At 60.7% G+C, this 16931-nt stretch overlaps 1 protein-coding gene across 5 annotated transcripts; it reads right to left on the bottom strand.

Moving 5' to 3' along the window:
* Window positions 1-6795: 6795 nt before the first annotated feature.
* Window positions 6796-16931, bottom strand: LZTS2 (leucine zipper tumor suppressor 2). Of its 5 annotated transcripts, XM_027596695.1 has the most exons (6): window positions 16782-16926; window positions 16031-16337; window positions 10914-11363; window positions 9630-10292; window positions 8856-9113; window positions 6796-8143 (listed from the first exon to the last, which is right to left on the bottom strand). In XM_027596695.1, the coding sequence occupies exons 3-6, from the start codon at window positions 11319-11321 to the stop codon at window positions 7460-7462; spliced, it is 2013 nt and encodes a 670-aa protein (XP_027452496.1). In that variant the 5' UTR covers window positions 11322-11363; window positions 16031-16337; window positions 16782-16926; the 3' UTR covers window positions 6796-7459. The 5 variants fall into 5 exon arrangements, with proteins under 5 accessions (XP_027452496.1, XP_027452494.1, XP_027452495.1 ...); XM_027596693.1 differs by lacking the exon at window positions 16031-16337 and having other exon boundaries at window positions 16782-16931; XM_027596694.1 differs by lacking the exons at window positions 16031-16337; window positions 16782-16926 and adding an exon at window positions 15943-15965.

Below are 16931 nucleotides of genomic sequence, written 5' to 3'. Positions count from 1 at the left end.
GCTCCTGGCTCCTTCATCATATGCCTTTGCTCCTTCCCTGCAGAGCGGGAGAGGGGCCCGACCCTGCTCTCTGCTAGGTCCAGGAGCCCCTCCAGCCAGCTGCCCAACATGGATGAGCAGGTGCAAGCCTGGGAGAGCCAACGGCCCCTTATTCAGGACTTGGCCCGACGGCTGCTGACTGACGACGAGGTGCTGGCAGTCACCCGTCACTGCTCCCGGGTGAGCTTCCAGCCTGCCCCAACTCCAGCACATTGTCACCCAGTCACCCAGCCCCTCATTCATTCAGGCCACTGTCTCTGGTCAGTATCTGGGCTTGAGGCCCTGAGGCCAGAGGTTGGGAAAAGCGGAAGTCACTCCTGTTCCTGTCACACACACACACACACACACACACACACACACACACACACACACACACACACACACTGAGCTCACAGACAGGAGAGGGACATACAATAACTAGAACCTAAACACCCATAGCGGCAAATTGTGTGAAATGCTGTGAAAGAAAAGAATAGGAGAAAATAAGCCAAGAGGTACAAATTAGGTGGTGTGGTCTAGGAGGGCCTCCTTGAGGAGATGATGTTTCAGCTAAGGAGAGAAGGAGCCGGACAGGTGATGAGTGGGGCCACATGAGTCTCTGCGGTCACTGCCTGAGCTCTCCTCTAAACCCCAGCCTTCTCCCCTGACCCCCTGAGTCAGCCCCCAGGCCCGGCCTCATGCCAGGCCCCTTCCCCTGTTACCTGAGTAAGTAATCCTTTGTCAGCCCCCACACCCCCCAAGCCTCCCCCAATGTCTGCACTGTTGTTCTGTTTCCTTCTACTTCAAACAGGAAGTAGGGCTCCAGGGTGGGGCACAAGTTAGATGTGAGGGAGTCCTTGTGGCCTGGATGTTGGGGAGGTTGTGGGAGGCACAGGTCTGGGGTCTGATCCTCCAGGGGGGTCAGAAGGCCCTCTGCTCTCCTCCCGCCTCAGAGCCCCCAGGGTTCCTGTGCTGGGGTCCCCGTGGGGTGCTGGCGTCACTGCACATGTGAGCTCGCATGCAAGGACAAGCTGAGGGGCTCCAGGAAGTCGTTTGTGATCCCCCCATGCCCTCAGCCTGGTCGGGGTGGGGCTGTGTTGTTTGTGTGATGTGTACATTTGTGTGTCTGTGGGGTGCATAGGTTTGTGTCATCTGTGTGATCGACCTGTGTGTGTCTACATAAGGCATGTGTGTATCACCTGGAGACTGAGGCACAGTGATTCATGCATCCCTTTACCAAGGCCTGGTTGACAGCAGAGCTGCAGATGGGGTGCATGTTGGGGGGCAGCTAAGGGCCTTTGGGCTAAACTCTGTGTCATCATGCTCAACTCTGAGTGCTAAGTGGGGTCCCCGTGAGCTTGCAACTCTAGGCTCTGGCCATTAGGTGGCGCGCTGGGCCCGTTTCTTGGGTCGGCTCCTTTTCCATCAGCCCTCTGTTCCTCCCACCCTGTCCAAGCCGGGACCACCTGGGACGGCACCCCCACAAAACCTGCATACCGGCCAATCCTGACCCCCACCTCACCCGCACCAAGAGATCACACCCTCTGTGGTGGAGCTCTGGCCGGGATGATTGGTAAATCTCCCCTAGTGACTCAGATGTGTGGCCTCAAATCCCAGGCCTCCCTTCCCTCTCCTCTGAGCCATCTCTCCACCGCCACGAGACCAGGCTTTAGAAAGCCCCCCTTGGATCACTTTACACTCCTCAAGCCCTCGTGCAATCTCTTACCTTTGGCGGAACAGAGTACAAGTTTCTTATGCTCACATTCAAGGCCTTCCCTGCTTCGACTCCCCCAGCCACTAACCTCAGCTCTCCCGTAGTCGCCACATCACCACATGGTCATTTTCTGCTGGTCACTGCCCAGGGTTATACAGGCGATGAGCCGCACAACTCTGGGGCACCACTCACACTGGAGTCCCCACTTATGCAGCCTACATGGAGGCCCTTCTTGTACCCCACGGTCAAGCTGAACTTCTGTCTACCCACTATCCCACCCCACCCCTGGAGCACTTTCCTCCCAATATTCATGCTGTTGACTGCATTTATGCCTAAGAGTAAATGTAAACGAAACAAACATACCAAGAGGGGTCAGTGTAAATGTCGCCGCCTCCAAGAAGCTGATTCCGGTCTTCGCGCGCTCCTCTGAGACTCCCTCTGTCCCGCTGCCGGGGGTTTGTCATTCCCTGGGGCACGTGGCTCTCTCTGCCCCTCGTTTCCCACTAGACTGACTTCTGAAGGATCTGGAACAGGGTCTTCTTCATTGTGCCCCCACTGCCCAGTACAGGGCGTGGCACTTAGTAGGTGCTACATGCGGGTTTGCAGCCTTGAAATGTGTACATATGCGACTAATTCTGTGCAATTATAGATCTCTCGCTCCAGACAGAAGGGGGTGTATTTTGGACACGTGTGTGTGTGTGTGTGCGTCCCTGTAACTGTGTGTGGTTTAGGGCCTCATAGTTTATATTTTATTTCCCGATATTTACGAATGTCTCACTCTGGCCACCAGAGCTTGCTGTGTCTCTGTGTCTATTCCTGTCCAGGATGGGGGGTGTGTGTGTGTGTGTGTGTGTGTGTGTGTGTGTGTGTGTGTGTGTATCCCTGAATCACCATGTGATTGTATGTATCTCCATTTCACCACCAGGGGTCGGTGTGCTATCCAAATAGGGTGGCTCCCAGTGTTCAGTTTACCAGTTTGTCGGCGTGGGTGGGGTGTGGCTGGTGGCATCTGGGCAGTGCCAGGCAAAGGGCCTCCACGCCCCTGGGGACTGACTGGAGAGGTTTCTGTCGAGCCACCCCTTCCCCAAAGTCCCCCATTCCAGCGCTGAACAAAGCCTAATTGGTAGGTCTCTGTGCAGACATATGCTGGGCCCGCCAGGCCCACAGCCTAGCGTTTGGCTCCAATTCCTTCCTTCTGCCTGGGAGGTGGGGGCGGGGAGGAAAGTCGGCTCCCTGCACACCCTTTTCCGGCACCAGAGCACGCAAGAGCCAGACTTCTCAGGTTCCAATCCCTCTTCACACTTCCTTATCTGTGTGGCCTTGGCCAAAGTCCTTCTCTCTGAGCCTCAGTTTCCTCATTTGTAAAACGAGAATAATGCACGTCATCGCTCAGGGTTGCTAAACGAGAGACCATCCGTAAAAGGCTTACAGACGCTGCTACCGGGCTGTTACAGGTCTGTTACGAAAACTGCAGGCTTCCCCCTAGTCACTAACTTCCACCCATCCCGGGGACAGCCTGGGGATGTGGAGAAGCTTTCCTAAACGTGGTGTTTGCGGGCAACCGCACATGCCCAAGCAGCCCCCCGCCCCCAGCTCTGGATGTCCTCGCCGCTGTGTGACCCGTGGCGCCTCTCTCCGCAGTACGTGCACGAGGGCGGCGTGGAGGACCTCGTCAGGCCCCTGCTGGCCATTCTGGACAGGCCCGCGAAGCTGCTGCTACTGAGGGACATCAGGTGGGGTGGGGGCTGTGGGGAGGGCTTGGGGGGCAGAAAGGGGACCTCTGAGAACTCCCCCCCACTGTCACCCCCAGAACTGTTCCTCTGCCCACCCCCTATCTCTCGCCCTCCCCCAGGAGCGTGGTGGCCCCCACCGACCTCGGCCGCTTCGACAGCATGGTGACGCCCGTGGAGCTGGAGGCTTTTGAGGCCCTTAAGAGCCGGGCAGGTCAGCAGCTGGGGGTAGGACTGTGTAGATCCTGAGCCCCAGGTGGGGATGGGAATGGGGCCTCCCGGGGGAGAGGGGGCAGAGATGGCCTTCAGCTGGGTCCATCAGGGAGCCCGGCAGGGGCCCCGCCTCTGATGGGATCTCCTCTCCCAGTAGTACGGCCTCCTGCCTTGCGACCAGCCCGGCAGAACACACCACCCAAGCGTCACCTCGTCACGCCTGTGCCTGGTCAGTCAGAGTCCCAGAGCCGGGGGAGGGGCCACACTGGGGAAGGGAGAACGGGCCCTCCGTCCCTGCCCCCCACACAGGGTGTCATGGCTTCAGAAGGCCGGCTGGTTCCCTGAAGGAAATCCTTGTCCACCGGAGCCACGTTTATCACATCCACTCACCAGTCGTAGTATCATTTACTTAATAATTGGTTTTTAAACCCACTCACTTTTTAAATCTACTCTCATTCTATGCAATAATCTCTGAGAAATTACCAGTTTGGTGTGCGAGTCATATTTTTACTAAGACACGTATTGCCATAGAAATCTTTAAAGTTCTGTGTCACCTTGGAACCCAGGTAGAGTCGCTCACGGCGGGTACAGCCGCCAGAGGGCCTGAGCAAACCCAAGCTTGGGTCTCATGGGCCCTGCACCGACAAAGGCAACGACTGGTGAGGAGGGGCAGCCTGACCTTGGCCCCCTTCCCCAGACAGACGTGGAGGTTTCTACCTGCTGCCTGTGAATGGCTTCTCAGAGGAGGAAGACGATGGGGAGCTGAGGGAGCGGCTGGGGGGCCTCCAGCTCTCCCTGGGTGCCTCTGCTCCCCTCCACCCTCATAAAGGGATCCCCCCTCTCCAAGACGTGCCAGTAGATGCCTTTGCCCCACACCGAAGCTCCTGCACACCCCCTCCCCAGCCACCCCCTGTCACTCCCCGGCCCCCAAGGCCTAACTGGCTGCTGACAGAACCCCTGACCCCAGAGGACCCTCGGCAGGGTCAGAGCCAGAGCCAGAGCCACAGCCAGAGCCAGGGCCCTGCCCAGAGCCACAGCTACAGCCGGGGTCGAGGCAAGTCCCCCGGACGCAGGCGCTCCCCATCCCCGGCGCCTGTCCCCACCCCCAGCATGGCCAATGGGCGCTACCACAAGCCTCGGAAGGCCAGGCCCCCTCTGCCACGACCTGTGGATGAGCAGGCAGCCAAGGCGGGGGGCCGTGAAGGCCCCTCCGAGAATGGAACTGGCGGGACAGCCAGGGAGGCAGCCAAGAAGGCCCCTGGCGGGGAGCTGAGGACAGTCACGCTGTCCAAGATGAAGCAGTCCTTGGGTGAGTGCAGGTGGGACTAGGCCTGGCAGGTGGGGCTCTTGGGTGTGGGTGAGGTTTCTGGGCTTGGTTTTGGGGTACAACTAGGGGGCTTGGGCTTAGGAAAAGATTTGGATATGGGGGTCTGTTTGGGAGGTTCTAGATTGGAGGGGGTGGGAACTAGAGGATTTTTGGAGTCGAGGACCGAGTAGGAACAGAATCTGGGGTTTTGGGAGAAGTCGGGGCCTGGACTTGGTGTTGGGGTGCTGGGTTTCTTCTGGGAGCTCTGGGTCGAGGGGTGTGGCTGCATGCTCATCCAGTGCTTTTCTCTCACTAGGCATCAGCATTTCTGGGGGCATTGAGTCCAAGGTGCAGCCCATGGTGAAGATAGAAAAGATCTTTCCTGGGGGGGCTGCCTTCCTCAGTGGGGCCCTGCAGGTGGGTGAAGAGTACCCAAGCCCACTCCCGAGGTCCAGAGCTGAATTCTGGTGGGGGTGGGGCCGGAACATGCTCATCTTCCAGCCAGACAGGTTTAGACCAGGTCCTGGGAGGAGGCTTGGGTGCTGGGGGGTCAGGCCTGCAAGATGAACAAGGCTAGGGAGAAATTTGCCCCTCATGCAGCCTGGGCCTGAGGGTGGCCCATCATGTTCCACCCCCTAGCCCCAAGGGACAAAGGGCCATTGTCTGTGCCTCACCCTGCCCCCCACAGCTCCAGGCACAAAAGTCCCATTGTCCATCCCCTCCACCCAGATGAGGAGGAGCGTCCTAGGTGGTGGAGGTGAGAGGTTGGGTGGTGGGAGGACCTGAGAAGGGAGGGCTGTGATTTTCCCACCCCCATCCCAGGCTGGCTTCGAGCTCGTGGCAGTGGATGGAGAGAGCCTGGAGCAGGTGACCCACCAGCGAGCAGTAGATACCATCCGCCGAGCCTATCGAAACAAGGCTCGGGAGCCCATGGAGCTTGTGGTCAGGGTCCCCGGGACCAGTCCACTACCCTTACCCCCTGACTTGTCAGCCCTCACCAATCAGCGCCTTCCTGCTGACCACTCCTCTGCCCGCTGACCCCTTGATGGTACTCCTTCCCTCCCACTGCCTCCCAGAACCTCCCATTAATGTTCTGCCCACCTATATCCAGACTCCTCCCACCCACGCCAGGCTCCTCCATCAGACCGACAGCCCAGTCCCTTCTCTAGCCCTCCAGACCCCTGATACTAACCCCAGACTCTCCTCACCTATGCTATGACTCTTCCCACTGACTTCAGATCCTCCCACTGACTCCCAGGACTCTCCTGCTATCTCCCAGACCTCAGCTACTAACCTCCTCAGGACTTAGGAACCTCCCCCTCTTGCTTGACTTGCCTCCTCCCAAAGGTCACCACTTTCTTCCCTCTCCAGCTATCACTAAGGCTCTGCCCTTTCCAGATAAACTTGGTGTCAAGGACAAGGTGCTCCTGGGTAGCCTGTGTCACCCGCTCACTGCCCCCAACCTCCCAGGGCAGGGAGAGGTTGGGAGAAAGCCAAGGTCTAGAGCTTGGGATTGGTGGGCACTTTCTCATGATGTCCCCTTTAATGCCCCAAGCACTGAGGGACATGGGCTCTCAATAGGGCCCTGAAGGATCACTGCACCCATCCCCCAGCCCCAGGCAGTGTTCTGTGCAAGGGACAGGATGTCGTGGTCCACTAGGACCTCACACTTTCTACTGGATTTGTCCTTCCCCCATCACTCTCTCTCTCCCCAAGATCCCTACCAGGGGTAGAGGATTAGCTAGCAAATTGAGGGGGCCTGGGGGTAGGGGTCAAAGAAGTTCCCATAATCTCTACCTAGCACACTCATCTTTTTTTTAAAAACAAAAGATTTTTTAATTTTTTTCTTTGGGTTTGTACAAGAAATTTACAGTGTGGAAAAATATACAAGTGAAAACGAGGCCATAAACCTGGGTGTGGGGAGGGGCCACTTGGTCACAAACACAAATAAACAAGACAATGCTGAGTTCTTCCTTTGGTCTGACTATAGCCCCCTTGCCCCAGGAGAGAGGCTGCCAGGGCTGGAGCCTGGGGGTCAGACCCCAGTCCCAGCCCTGGCCCCCGACACGGGCAGGGTGGGGGCAGGCACATCTGGGGCAGCTGGCGCTGTCTGGCTCTCTCTGGCTTTGGGGTAGGGGAGAGTGTGGAAACGATGGAGCCCTCTCCTCCTCCTCCCAGCCCCCTGGCGTCTGGGATGAATGTGGTTGGCAGAGTGACAATGGCAGCAGAAGGGGGGTGAAATGGGTCAAGTGAGCAGGAGCCTCTGCATGACCGTGAAACGGGGACCTTCAAGGAGTCTGATCTTGCTCATCCGAGTCGCAGGGCCGCCCCAAGGTCTTGGCAGAGGCCCAGAGGCCTGGATCCCGGGGGACGAGTGGTTCTGGGGCCCTCAGACTTTGGGGACCTCCGTGGCCCTGAGGCTCCCGCCACCCCCTCCCCTTCAGCAGAGCTCCCTGCAGATCTGGGATGCCAAGGGCCCTAGATTTCAGTGGCGGTGATCTCCTCCAGGCAGATGCAGGGGGCCGGCTCGGCCAGGCCCAGCTCGGCGAGCTCCCGGGCCTCCAGCTCCAGGCTGAGCTGCCGCAGCTCCTGCTCCAGCTGCCGGTTGCGCCGGTACATCTGGATGTAGTTGTGCTGCAGCTGCTTCTGGTAGCGGATCACCTGCTCCTTCTCCGCCTGCCAGGCCAGCCGCTCCCCCTCGAAGCTGTCCTGCTGCTCCTCACCCCGCCGCCGCTCCCGCTGCAGCTCTGCCCGCAGCCGCTCCACCTGGGCGCGCAGGCTGCCCCCGACCCCGGCGGCCGCCCGCTGCACCTTGGCCTCATCGCTCTCTGCCAGGAGGAATGGGTCGGCGGTGGCAGGTGGCCCGGGGGCTTCCCGGAGTCCAGCCGCCTCACTGTCCAACTGGCCAGCTTTCTCTCGGAGCCGCTCGGCCTCCTGGCGGTGCCGCTGCAGCTCCTGGGAACAGGCCTCCAGCTCCAGCTCCCGGGCCCGGGCTGCCTCCTGCAGGCCCCGCGCCCGGCCCTCGCTGACTCGGAGCGCGGCTCGGGCTTCTCGCAGCGCCACCCGCAGGGCCACCAGCTCGCTGCCCTTCTGCACCAGCTCTGCCTGGGACTCCTTCAGCTGCTGCTTCAGCAGGGAGATCTCCCCTGACTTCTGGCACACCTAGGGGTGGGAGGGGCCGGGGAGGGCAGTGAGAAGGCTTCTCCCAGAGGGTCAGGCCCTGAGATCACGCGGGGTGTTTGGGGAGAGCTTGTTTGATCATGACACGCACGACACGGATGGAGACACTGAGGCGAGCCTGGTGACACGTCCAAGGCCATATATACAGCTAGTAAGTGGCCGAAGTAAAATACAGACACAGATCTTTTTCCTTCAAAGCAGGTGACTTTAAAACATCACAAAGGCCTGGGACTGGCTGGTGGCAGGTTTTGCAGTACTGGGAGCCACTGAAGGCAGTGCCCGCATTTCCAGTGAGAGGCGCCACAGCGTTTTGGTGAAAAGCACAGAAGATGGAGCCACAGGCCTGGGTTCAAATCTCAGCTCTGCCACTGATTAGCTGTAATTCTGGCCTCCAGCCTTTCTCATCTCAAAAACGGGGATGTTAACAATAGCCGCCTCGCAGGGCTGTTCTGAGGATCGGAAGATCCACTCTATGTAACAGCTAGAAAGTTCTGGGCGCATACCAGGCTCTACATTCTTATTGGTCGGGAGGCAGAGGATGGGAAGGCCACTGGCTACGTGAGCACTCGACCTGAGCAATGAGGAGACCTAAAACGGTTGGGGGACCTGGGCGGGGGGTGTTAATGGCTGGACCCCTGGGCCCAGGGCTCGTCCCAGTAGGGCCCTGCTCCCCGCCCCTCCCGGCCTGGCCCACCTCCCACTTGGTCTCCTCGAGCCGCGGCCCGAGCTCCCGCTGCTCCCGCTCGAAGGTGGCACAGCGCCGTTCCAGCTGCTCCCGCTCCTGCAGCAGCTGCGCGAAGTCGTCCTGCAGCTGCCGCTTTTCGTGCTGCAGCTGGAACACCTGCAGCTGGAGCAGCTGTTGGGTCCGCTGCGCCCGCTGGGCCTGGGCGGCACTGTCGTCCCGCGGCGCCTCGCGCTCCCGCGGCCAGGGCCGCTGCCGCTCCTCATACGCCTGGGGACAGAAGGCAGACCTGGGTCCCCCCCCCGCCCACCGCTCCCAGGTCACCGGCTGCTTTATGGCTGCGCTCGGGGACCGGAGACTCCAGCCAACCACTCAAGGATAATTACGGTAACTCTAGTCACGACCACTTCTAGGGTTCTAGGAACAATGTCCACGATAGCAAACGCTTCTGCAGGAATTCCTAGGTGCCAGGCGTCATTCTAAGCGCTCCACAGCCTCTGCCTTACTTAATCCTCATCAGAACCCTAGGAGGCCAGAAATGTGCCCATCTCTCGCTGAGGAGAGCGAGGCTCAGCCCCGTGAAGTGTCTCGCTCAAGTCTGGAGACAGTCAAGGGCGGTGCTGGCCAGGACCCCTCACCATTCCGCAGGTGAAGCCTGACAGCTGGGCCTCACCCGCCGCACCCCGCCCCTCCCCCCGCCCCCGGGCACACACGGGAGTGCTCCCTGGACTCCCGGCTCCTGCGGCTGTCCTGCCGCACCACCCCCATCATCACTGCTGACCACACCTGGCACATGGTCACCTCACTCTCGTCCAGACTGTCCCGCAGCTGCTGCAGCTCTGCCTCACGGTCGTGGAGCTTTCCTTCCAGGACACAGTGCAGCAGGGCCTCATCCGAAGGGGGTGGAGGGGGTGGGGGCGGGGGTGGGGAGCGCTCCCCACAGGAGCTGCTGTCAGGTGAGGCCCGGCCACCACCGCCCAAGAGCCCCCCAGCCACACGGCCTCCCAGGGAGCCCGTGCTCTTGCTAGAGGACGATCGGCCACTGTCCGAGTGGGAGGGCCCAGTAGGGGCCCCTCGGGCTGGCCCGGGCAGTGCCCCCCGCGCAGGGCCGTGGGAGGGCAGGTGCCCGCCTGGGGAGTGGCTGGCTGGCTCTGCACCCCCGGTGCTGTAGGTGGGCAGGCTGGACAGCGAGTTTCGGCCGGAGTCAGACAGTGTCCCCGATGGGCAGCCGCTGGCCCAGCCACTCAGTGCCAGGGGTCTGTCAGCAGCCGAGGAGGAGGAGGAGGAGGAAGACGAGGCGGGGCCCCCGAACAGCTGTGTTAGGCTGCCCTGGCTCCCAGACAGTCCGGCGGTCCGAGGACCCAGGAAGCTAGGTAGGGATGGTGCCCCTCGAGGTTTGGGCAGCACCGGCTTGAAGGCTGTTGGGCGGATCAGGATTTTCTCCATGTTCTGAAATGAGGTGCCACGTAACACTGGGGATGAGCTGCCCAATCTCTCAAAGCCCTTAGCATACTCCCATCTGGGGCCCCCAATCCCCACACATTAATACTAATTGCTACCACCGCTGAGGGCCTCCTGATATCCTTTATGGCAAGCCACTTAAAAGGTTCATCGCTAGACATTACAAGAGCCACACGAGCAAAATATTATCACTATGCCCGTTTTACAGATGAGCAAATGGAGGCTCAGCAAAGTTGAAGGCCTCGTTCAGAGTCAGATGCGTAGCTGTTGCACAGTTACAGGAGTCTGAGCAGCTCACCTTTACTGAGCACATGTTGTGTGACAGGCACTAAGCTAAGCAGTGACATACGCTATGTGATGGGATGCTCCTGACCATCACAGGAGAGCTGACCTGGTGCCTCCACATTACAGACAACAGAACCTCTGGCTCAGAAAGGTTAAGTGACTTCCCTGAGATCATGCAGCTAGAACGAGGCAGAGCTGGGATTAGAACCCAGGTCTGGTGAATCTGCAGCCCACATTCTCTCCTCTAAATCGGCCCCCAAATTCCAGCTTCTTCAGGGGACTCCTGATTCCACCCAGGCCCCAAAGGAAGGGCTGGGTCCTTACCTTCTCCAGCTTTCCAGAGACAGGGATGAGCTTGGGTGGGGGGCCGCGGAGATGGGCATTGCGTGCCCGCTGTTCTCGGGCATCCTCAATGTCACTGCTCGGGCTGGAGGGTGACTCTGTCCGGAAGTCCTCGTTGATGTAGGTGAAGCTGGTGCCAGGGACGGTCTTCCTAGGGGGCACAGCTGGGCACAGCGGCTCCTGTGCCTCATAGCCACCCCGGAGCAGGCCATCCTGCTGGCGGAAGAAGGTGGGCCCAGGGGGGCCATGGTGGCGGGGAGGAGCTGGCCCCCCAGGGCAGGGCCGGCCTGAGATGAGGCTGCTCACGCTGCCCATGGCTGGAGCTTGTGGGGCAGTGGTGGCCTCAGGAGCGGGCTCCAGTGGCACTGGCAGAGTCTGCACAATGGCCATGGCGACAGAGGCTCAGGCCTGGCCAAGGGCCTCCAGGGGAACCTGTGAGCAGGGCAGTGGCATCAGAGTCCCTTCACCTTGAGGCCCCTCCCTGTACAAGTCCCCGAGTCCCTCTCCTGACCCCTTATCCCAAGTCAAACAGCCTCCTGGCATCAGTACAAGCCCTGATCCCCCAAGGCTCCTCCTCCAAGCACTGGCATGAAACTTGGATCTTCCTGAGATCCAGATCACCGCCCAACTCTGGTCTGAGCAGGGCTAAGGGCTGACCCTACCAAGCAAGGATGATGAGGGGTTAGGGAGGCCTGGTGGTGACGCAGGGCCCCAGCCCAAACCTGCATCCCTCACAGAGTTCGGGACTCAAGTTTAGGAGGGAGTTCTCTACCAGCTCCCCGCACAGGTTCCTGGTCCCCTGGGACAGGTGGCCTCATTAGAGGGCACTTGGGGCAGAGGCAACCTCAGGGACACAGTCAGCAACTCAGATGGTAATTAGTGAGTAAAGAGCCAAGGCCAGGCAGCGCCCAGCCTCCCCCAGCTGGGCCTCAGTTTCTCCCAGACGGAGAGGCGGCAAGGGTGGAGCCGGCCAAACAAGAAACCCAGAGCTTTTAGGGAGCCCACAGGTGCCCTCTGGGGTCTCCTGCCTTCTAGAGGTGGATGCAGGCTCCTGCTTGCTTCCATGACAACTCCGAGCCTTACCACACCCAATCAGTCTGGCCTAAAGGAGCCTACACAGGCCTGCGGCCAACCTCCGGTTCTGTGAAACCATCTGGCTTTAGACAAGTCCCCAGAGTAGCCCCGAGGGGATGAAGGTGGAAGCCCCACCATCACCTCTGGCAGCTGCTCTCAAATCTCACTTCCCTGGAACCCAGGGAAGAGGGCTCCACCTCCCCAGGCTCTGCTCCTTCCTGGAAGGGGACAGCAAGTCTCCACCCGGAACTCCCTCCCCAGGCCTGAGGCCGAAGAGCAGGACTCAGGCATCTGCTGAAGTCATCATGCAGAGTGGGGGCCAAGAAGTGGACAGAGAATCGCGTAGGAACAGGAGTTTGTGTTTGTACTTATTTGTGTGTGTGAGACTGTGCACAGGCGCATGGAAATGAGTACTTACTATGTGCGTCTGTGAAAATGTGTGGAAACATCATGGATGAGTGTGTGTGAGTATATGTATGTTTGAATAGTTTTAACAGTACATTCCTATTATTCATATGTGTGGATTAATATGTCATAAAAGGGTATGCGTGTGCTTCAGAATCCCTCAGAAAATACGCAAAAGTAATAACTGCATATAGGATAAGTGAATTCGTGGTGTATGAGTGCAACTACCTGAGTGTCTTTGGATAGATGTCCCTTCAGATACACGTGAGTTTATATGTTAACCCCCCTGTATCTTACATGAGCATATGAACAGGAAAGTGAGTGTGCACAAGTGTGTACAGAGGAGTGTGTGTATGTGGATAGAGCATGTGTAAGAGTGGGTGGGAGCCTGGGTGGCAAGCAGAGCCAACTGGGTGAGCAGGAGCCTGGTTCTTGTCACTCACTGGAGTGTGGGGAAAGGAGAGACACATTATCTGACTCCTTTGGTCTGTCCCCCTTCTTTCTTGCTTGTATTCCACTAGGCCCACACTCCACTTCCCCGCTCAAGTCAGAGGGCCCTGAGAACCAGGAAGGTATCCAGACTGAGGGTGGAGGAGCTAGGGACTGGGACCTGGGGGAGAGCAGAGCCCACCCACCAAGTGCCAGCCCTGGGCTAAGCAGATGGCACACCCCATCTCCTGCCCTCTCCCACACCACTCCAGGGCACGGAGAAAGCTGTGGGGAAGGGGCTTCTTAGGGGGCAATGGAGGCTGGCACCTCTGTCTGCATTTGCCCACTTCAGTGAGCACTGAGAAAGTGAGAAGTAAGGGGAGGAGAGAGACAGACTCAGAGAAAGACAGGGACCCAAAAGACAAGAGACAAAGACTCAGAGAGGCCCTAGGGTCAGGCAGACAAGGAGACAGGCTGACCCAGTGAGTCTGGGCCCCTGAATCCCACGGAGCCAGGGGCCCCTAAACCCAAAAGAGACATAAAAACTGGGCCCTGAGAGCCAGACACTCGGGGAGCCAGAGCCAGGCGTCTGGAAAGCCAGGCCCAGCCAGCCGGGCTCCAAGAGCGGGAGCCGGAGAGAGAAGGAGGGGCAAGTGGAGGCTCCATTTTGAGAAATGCGTTGTGGCTGTGGGAAAGGGAACCCCTGGCTCTCCCCAGCACTCCCTGAGTAATCACTCTGGCCCAGCACGCGCGAGCGCGCGCGCGCGCGCACACACACACACACACACACACACACACACACACACACACCCCTTTAGTGGGCTGGGGGCAGCCGAGCGCTGGGTTCAGCCAGGGCCCCAGGCAGGTCTGGCTAAGCTGAACTCCCACAGACCTGTTTTGGGGGCTGAAGAGTTGGGGAAAGTCCCCCCCCAACCAAACTCCAAAGACCAGCCAAACGGGATCAAGTCTGGGATCACGACTTCCCATTCGGCGACAGGAAGCCGGAGCCCCCAACCCACCCTCCAGAGCAACCCCCCCTTTCTCCGCTTCCATTAAGTGGGGGCGGCTGGGGGATGCCGCCTCCCCACCGGCCCTCCGCCGCGCAGAAGTTGGGGGCGCCCCCAGGTCGCCTCCCAGCCCCGGCCCCCCTCACCTCCGCCGCGCCGCTCCATGCTCAGCCCCGGGCCGCCCCCAGCGCTCCACAGGCGCGCCGCCCGGCTCCAGCCCGCGCGCGCGGCCACTCGGAGCCGCCCGGCCCGGCCCGGCCCCGCCTCCGCGGCGCCCCCGGCCCGGCCGGCCCCCGTCCGGCCCGAGTGGGCGGCGCAGCGCGGGGGAGGGGTCCGAGGGGCGTCCCCGCCCCGGGCGCGGACACGCGCAGGCACCCCGCGTCACGCGAGGCTGGCCGGGCGCACGCGGGGACCGCGCCACGGGTCTCAGGATTCCGCTCCCGCCCCCCCCGAAGCCCGGTCGGCTCAGGACTCGGTGGCGGCGGCGGGTCACCCTCTACCCCTACTCGGGCCCCGGGGCCAGCGGCAGCTGGTCATTGTTCGAGCACAAAGGGCCGGGCGCCACAGCGGCCGCCCTTCCCCCTCCGCTCCTCCGGTCGAAGCCTGCCCCGCAAGACACACTCTCCGGTTTCGTAGTCCGGAGCGGGGCGCCGAGGGTCAGCTGCCCCCCCAACCCTCCCCGGCTGCCGGGCCCTTGCTCCCCAGGACCGGTCGGGGACCCAGGCTCGGGCCGTGCCTGCCCCCCCCCCAGCGGTTGATAGAGGCATATTCGGATTTGCGGAGGTGGCGCCACCTGGCGACACTTCGGAGAATACACCGTCATCCCCCCAACCCTGGGGGCCCCTACCCGGCTCCCCAGCACTGTACCCTCTCGACCCCGCGAGCCCAGGCCTGTCCCGGGCGCGGCTGTCTGCTCCCCAACCTTCCTTCGGAATCATGTGTTAAGAGAGAGGTCATTGCTGGGAGAGAGGCAGCCCCTGCCCCCCCCTCCCCAGCAGTCACTGGGTTGAGGCGGTCCAAACCTACAGTCCGAACCTACACCAGCCTCACAGCTGACAACACTCCCTGTCTTCTCAGGGTCACAGATATTCTCACCCTCTCGCAAACAACACAGTCTTCATAACACCCACACGACCTTTCCCACATTCAGTCCCCTGCAGCCACAATCACACAGTCTCATCCATCACGTGGTTCCATGTTCCTTCTTTCCATAATCTTTCAGGCCAACTCACACAGACAAACTGTCATACACTTGTTGTGCACAGTCTTTCACATCGACTCAAAGTCCTTCCTACCGAGACACAATCTCAAATGGGCTTCCTCTCCTAAGCATCTTTCACACACTGGTGGTCTCATTCAGACAACTTACACATACACGTGGTGTTTCACAAACATTCTACCACACAGACTTTCCCCGAGGGGTCTCTGTGCCCCAGTCAGGTCAGCGGATGCCCACCGCCCTGGGCAAGGACCGCCTCCCACCCCCTACTTGCAACCCCACCCCCAACGCCAAGGCCTGCCAGAGCTCCTCCGCCCCAGGAAGGAGCATCCCCCCCTTCCAGGCCACAGCCCTGGCCGGCTCTCAGCTCTATTTTTAGCTCTATGGAAAGGGGTTGTTTTTCTTTCTTTTTCCCTGGAAAGGGAGACATAGCCCAACCACCCTCAGGCTCACCCCAGACCCTGATCCTCACAAGAACAGACTGAGCCCCCCCCCCCCCGCCCCCCAGTAGAGACCCCCTCCTCTGGCCTTGCCCTGATCCCAGCCTCTTGGGGCACCAGGAGCCTCCTCCCCTTTCTGGCAGCCAGCCCAGAAGCTCAGGCAGCAGCTGGGCTCAGCATGTGTGGAGGGGTGGAGGGTGGGGCAGAGAGGGAGGCAGAGGGCCGCTGCCCACTCCCTCATTCCCTGGGGGAGGGGGCTCATCCTCCCTCGTAGGGCAGGGAGATGGGCCCACTCCCGTACTTAGGGCACATTTACCCTCATGCATTCTCTGGGAAAGGAGGACTCCCACTCTTGCATGAGTGGGCTTTCTGTTCCTACAGTGAGGGGAGGAGGTCCCAGTTCGGCAAGGAGGGGTGGTGGCAGGAAGGGGACCCACCGGCGCTCAGGCAGCTGCTCCCCAGACTGGAGGTATGGGGCGGGGGTTGCCGTACACTGCCATCAAAAATAGTGCCCTCCTCCGATACCTTCAGGGATGAGGGCACCATGAACGTGTTCGGGTGAAGGAAGGAGCGGAGCCCAGGTAACCCCACCGAGCCCTACAGTCTTCAGTCCTGCGCTACCCGGACTCCAGGGGGCGTTGTGCTCCCATTTCTGGGGGAAGGCTTAACATTTCTTGAGGCGGAGAATGGAATACGGCCCGACAGGAGACCTCGCAGACTCGCCCAGGACTGGGGAGGCAGGTCCTCGCCCTGATGCGGGGGTGGGGAAGCACAGCCCACTTGTCTCCGAAGCGATCACGTGGTCGGCGCCTGTTTACGTCTTAGTCTTCACCTGTGGGCGGCCAGGAAGCAGGAACCTCCGGAGGTGTCCCCCCCCCCGGCCCGCCCCCGTCGGCGGTCGCCGGGCAGCCCTTTTCTCCCACCCCCGTCAAGTACGCGACAGCAGAGCACCCTGTTCGCTGGTGGTCCGTGTGGGCCGGTGGCGCTGCTCCAGGGACTGCAAGGGTAACCCACTGGGCGCGTCCTTTCCTGAGTGCACGTGGGTTCGTGTGTCCCAAGTGCGTGGGTCTGTGTGCGCGCGTGTGTGGACCCCTCGGTGTGAGTTTCCGTGTCGGTTCCCTGTTCAGGCTCCCCGCGTGCACCCCCCCGCCCCCACCCCAGAATGGGACCCCTTCCTCACTCCAACCCCCGGCTTCCCCAGACCGGGAAAGTTCGCTCCGGAGCCGGGATGTGCCGGAGGCTGGAGTTCCGACACCTCCACGGCCCCACCACTCACCCAGCGCCACCTGCGCCGCGGCTCCAGCTCCCGCCCGGCTCCTGCTCCAGCACGGGCACCTCCTCGCCGCGGATCTGCCGGCTCCCAGCCAGCTCCGGGCTCCGGACTCCGGGCGCCCGCCTGGCCCGGCCTGGTGGAGCGGGGCGGGGC

The sequence above is a fragment of the Zalophus californianus genome, chromosome 15, assembly GCF_009762305.2.
Source record: "Zalophus californianus isolate mZalCal1 chromosome 15, mZalCal1.pri.v2, whole genome shotgun sequence".
Lineage (NCBI taxonomy): Eukaryota > Metazoa > Chordata > Mammalia > Carnivora > Otariidae > Zalophus > Zalophus californianus.
Note: the sequence above shows the minus strand (reverse complement) of the source record. Positions and strands in the feature narration are given on the sequence as shown.

Excerpts from the sequence above, each read along its gene's own strand:
- LZTS2 (XM_027596693.1), bottom strand. The coding sequence starts at position 11,321 with ATGGCCATTGTGCAGACTCTGCCAGTGCCACTGGAGCCCGCTCCTGAG. Across the intron at positions 9,114-9,629 it reads GTGAGGTGACCATGTGCCAG|GCGTATGAGGAGCGGCAGCG; the intron begins GTGTGGTCAGCA and ends TTCTGTCCCCAG. Across the intron at positions 8,144-8,855 it reads TCGAGGAGACCAAGTGGGAG|GTGTGCCAGAAGTCAGGGGA; the intron begins GTGGGCCAGGCC and ends TCCCACCCCTAG.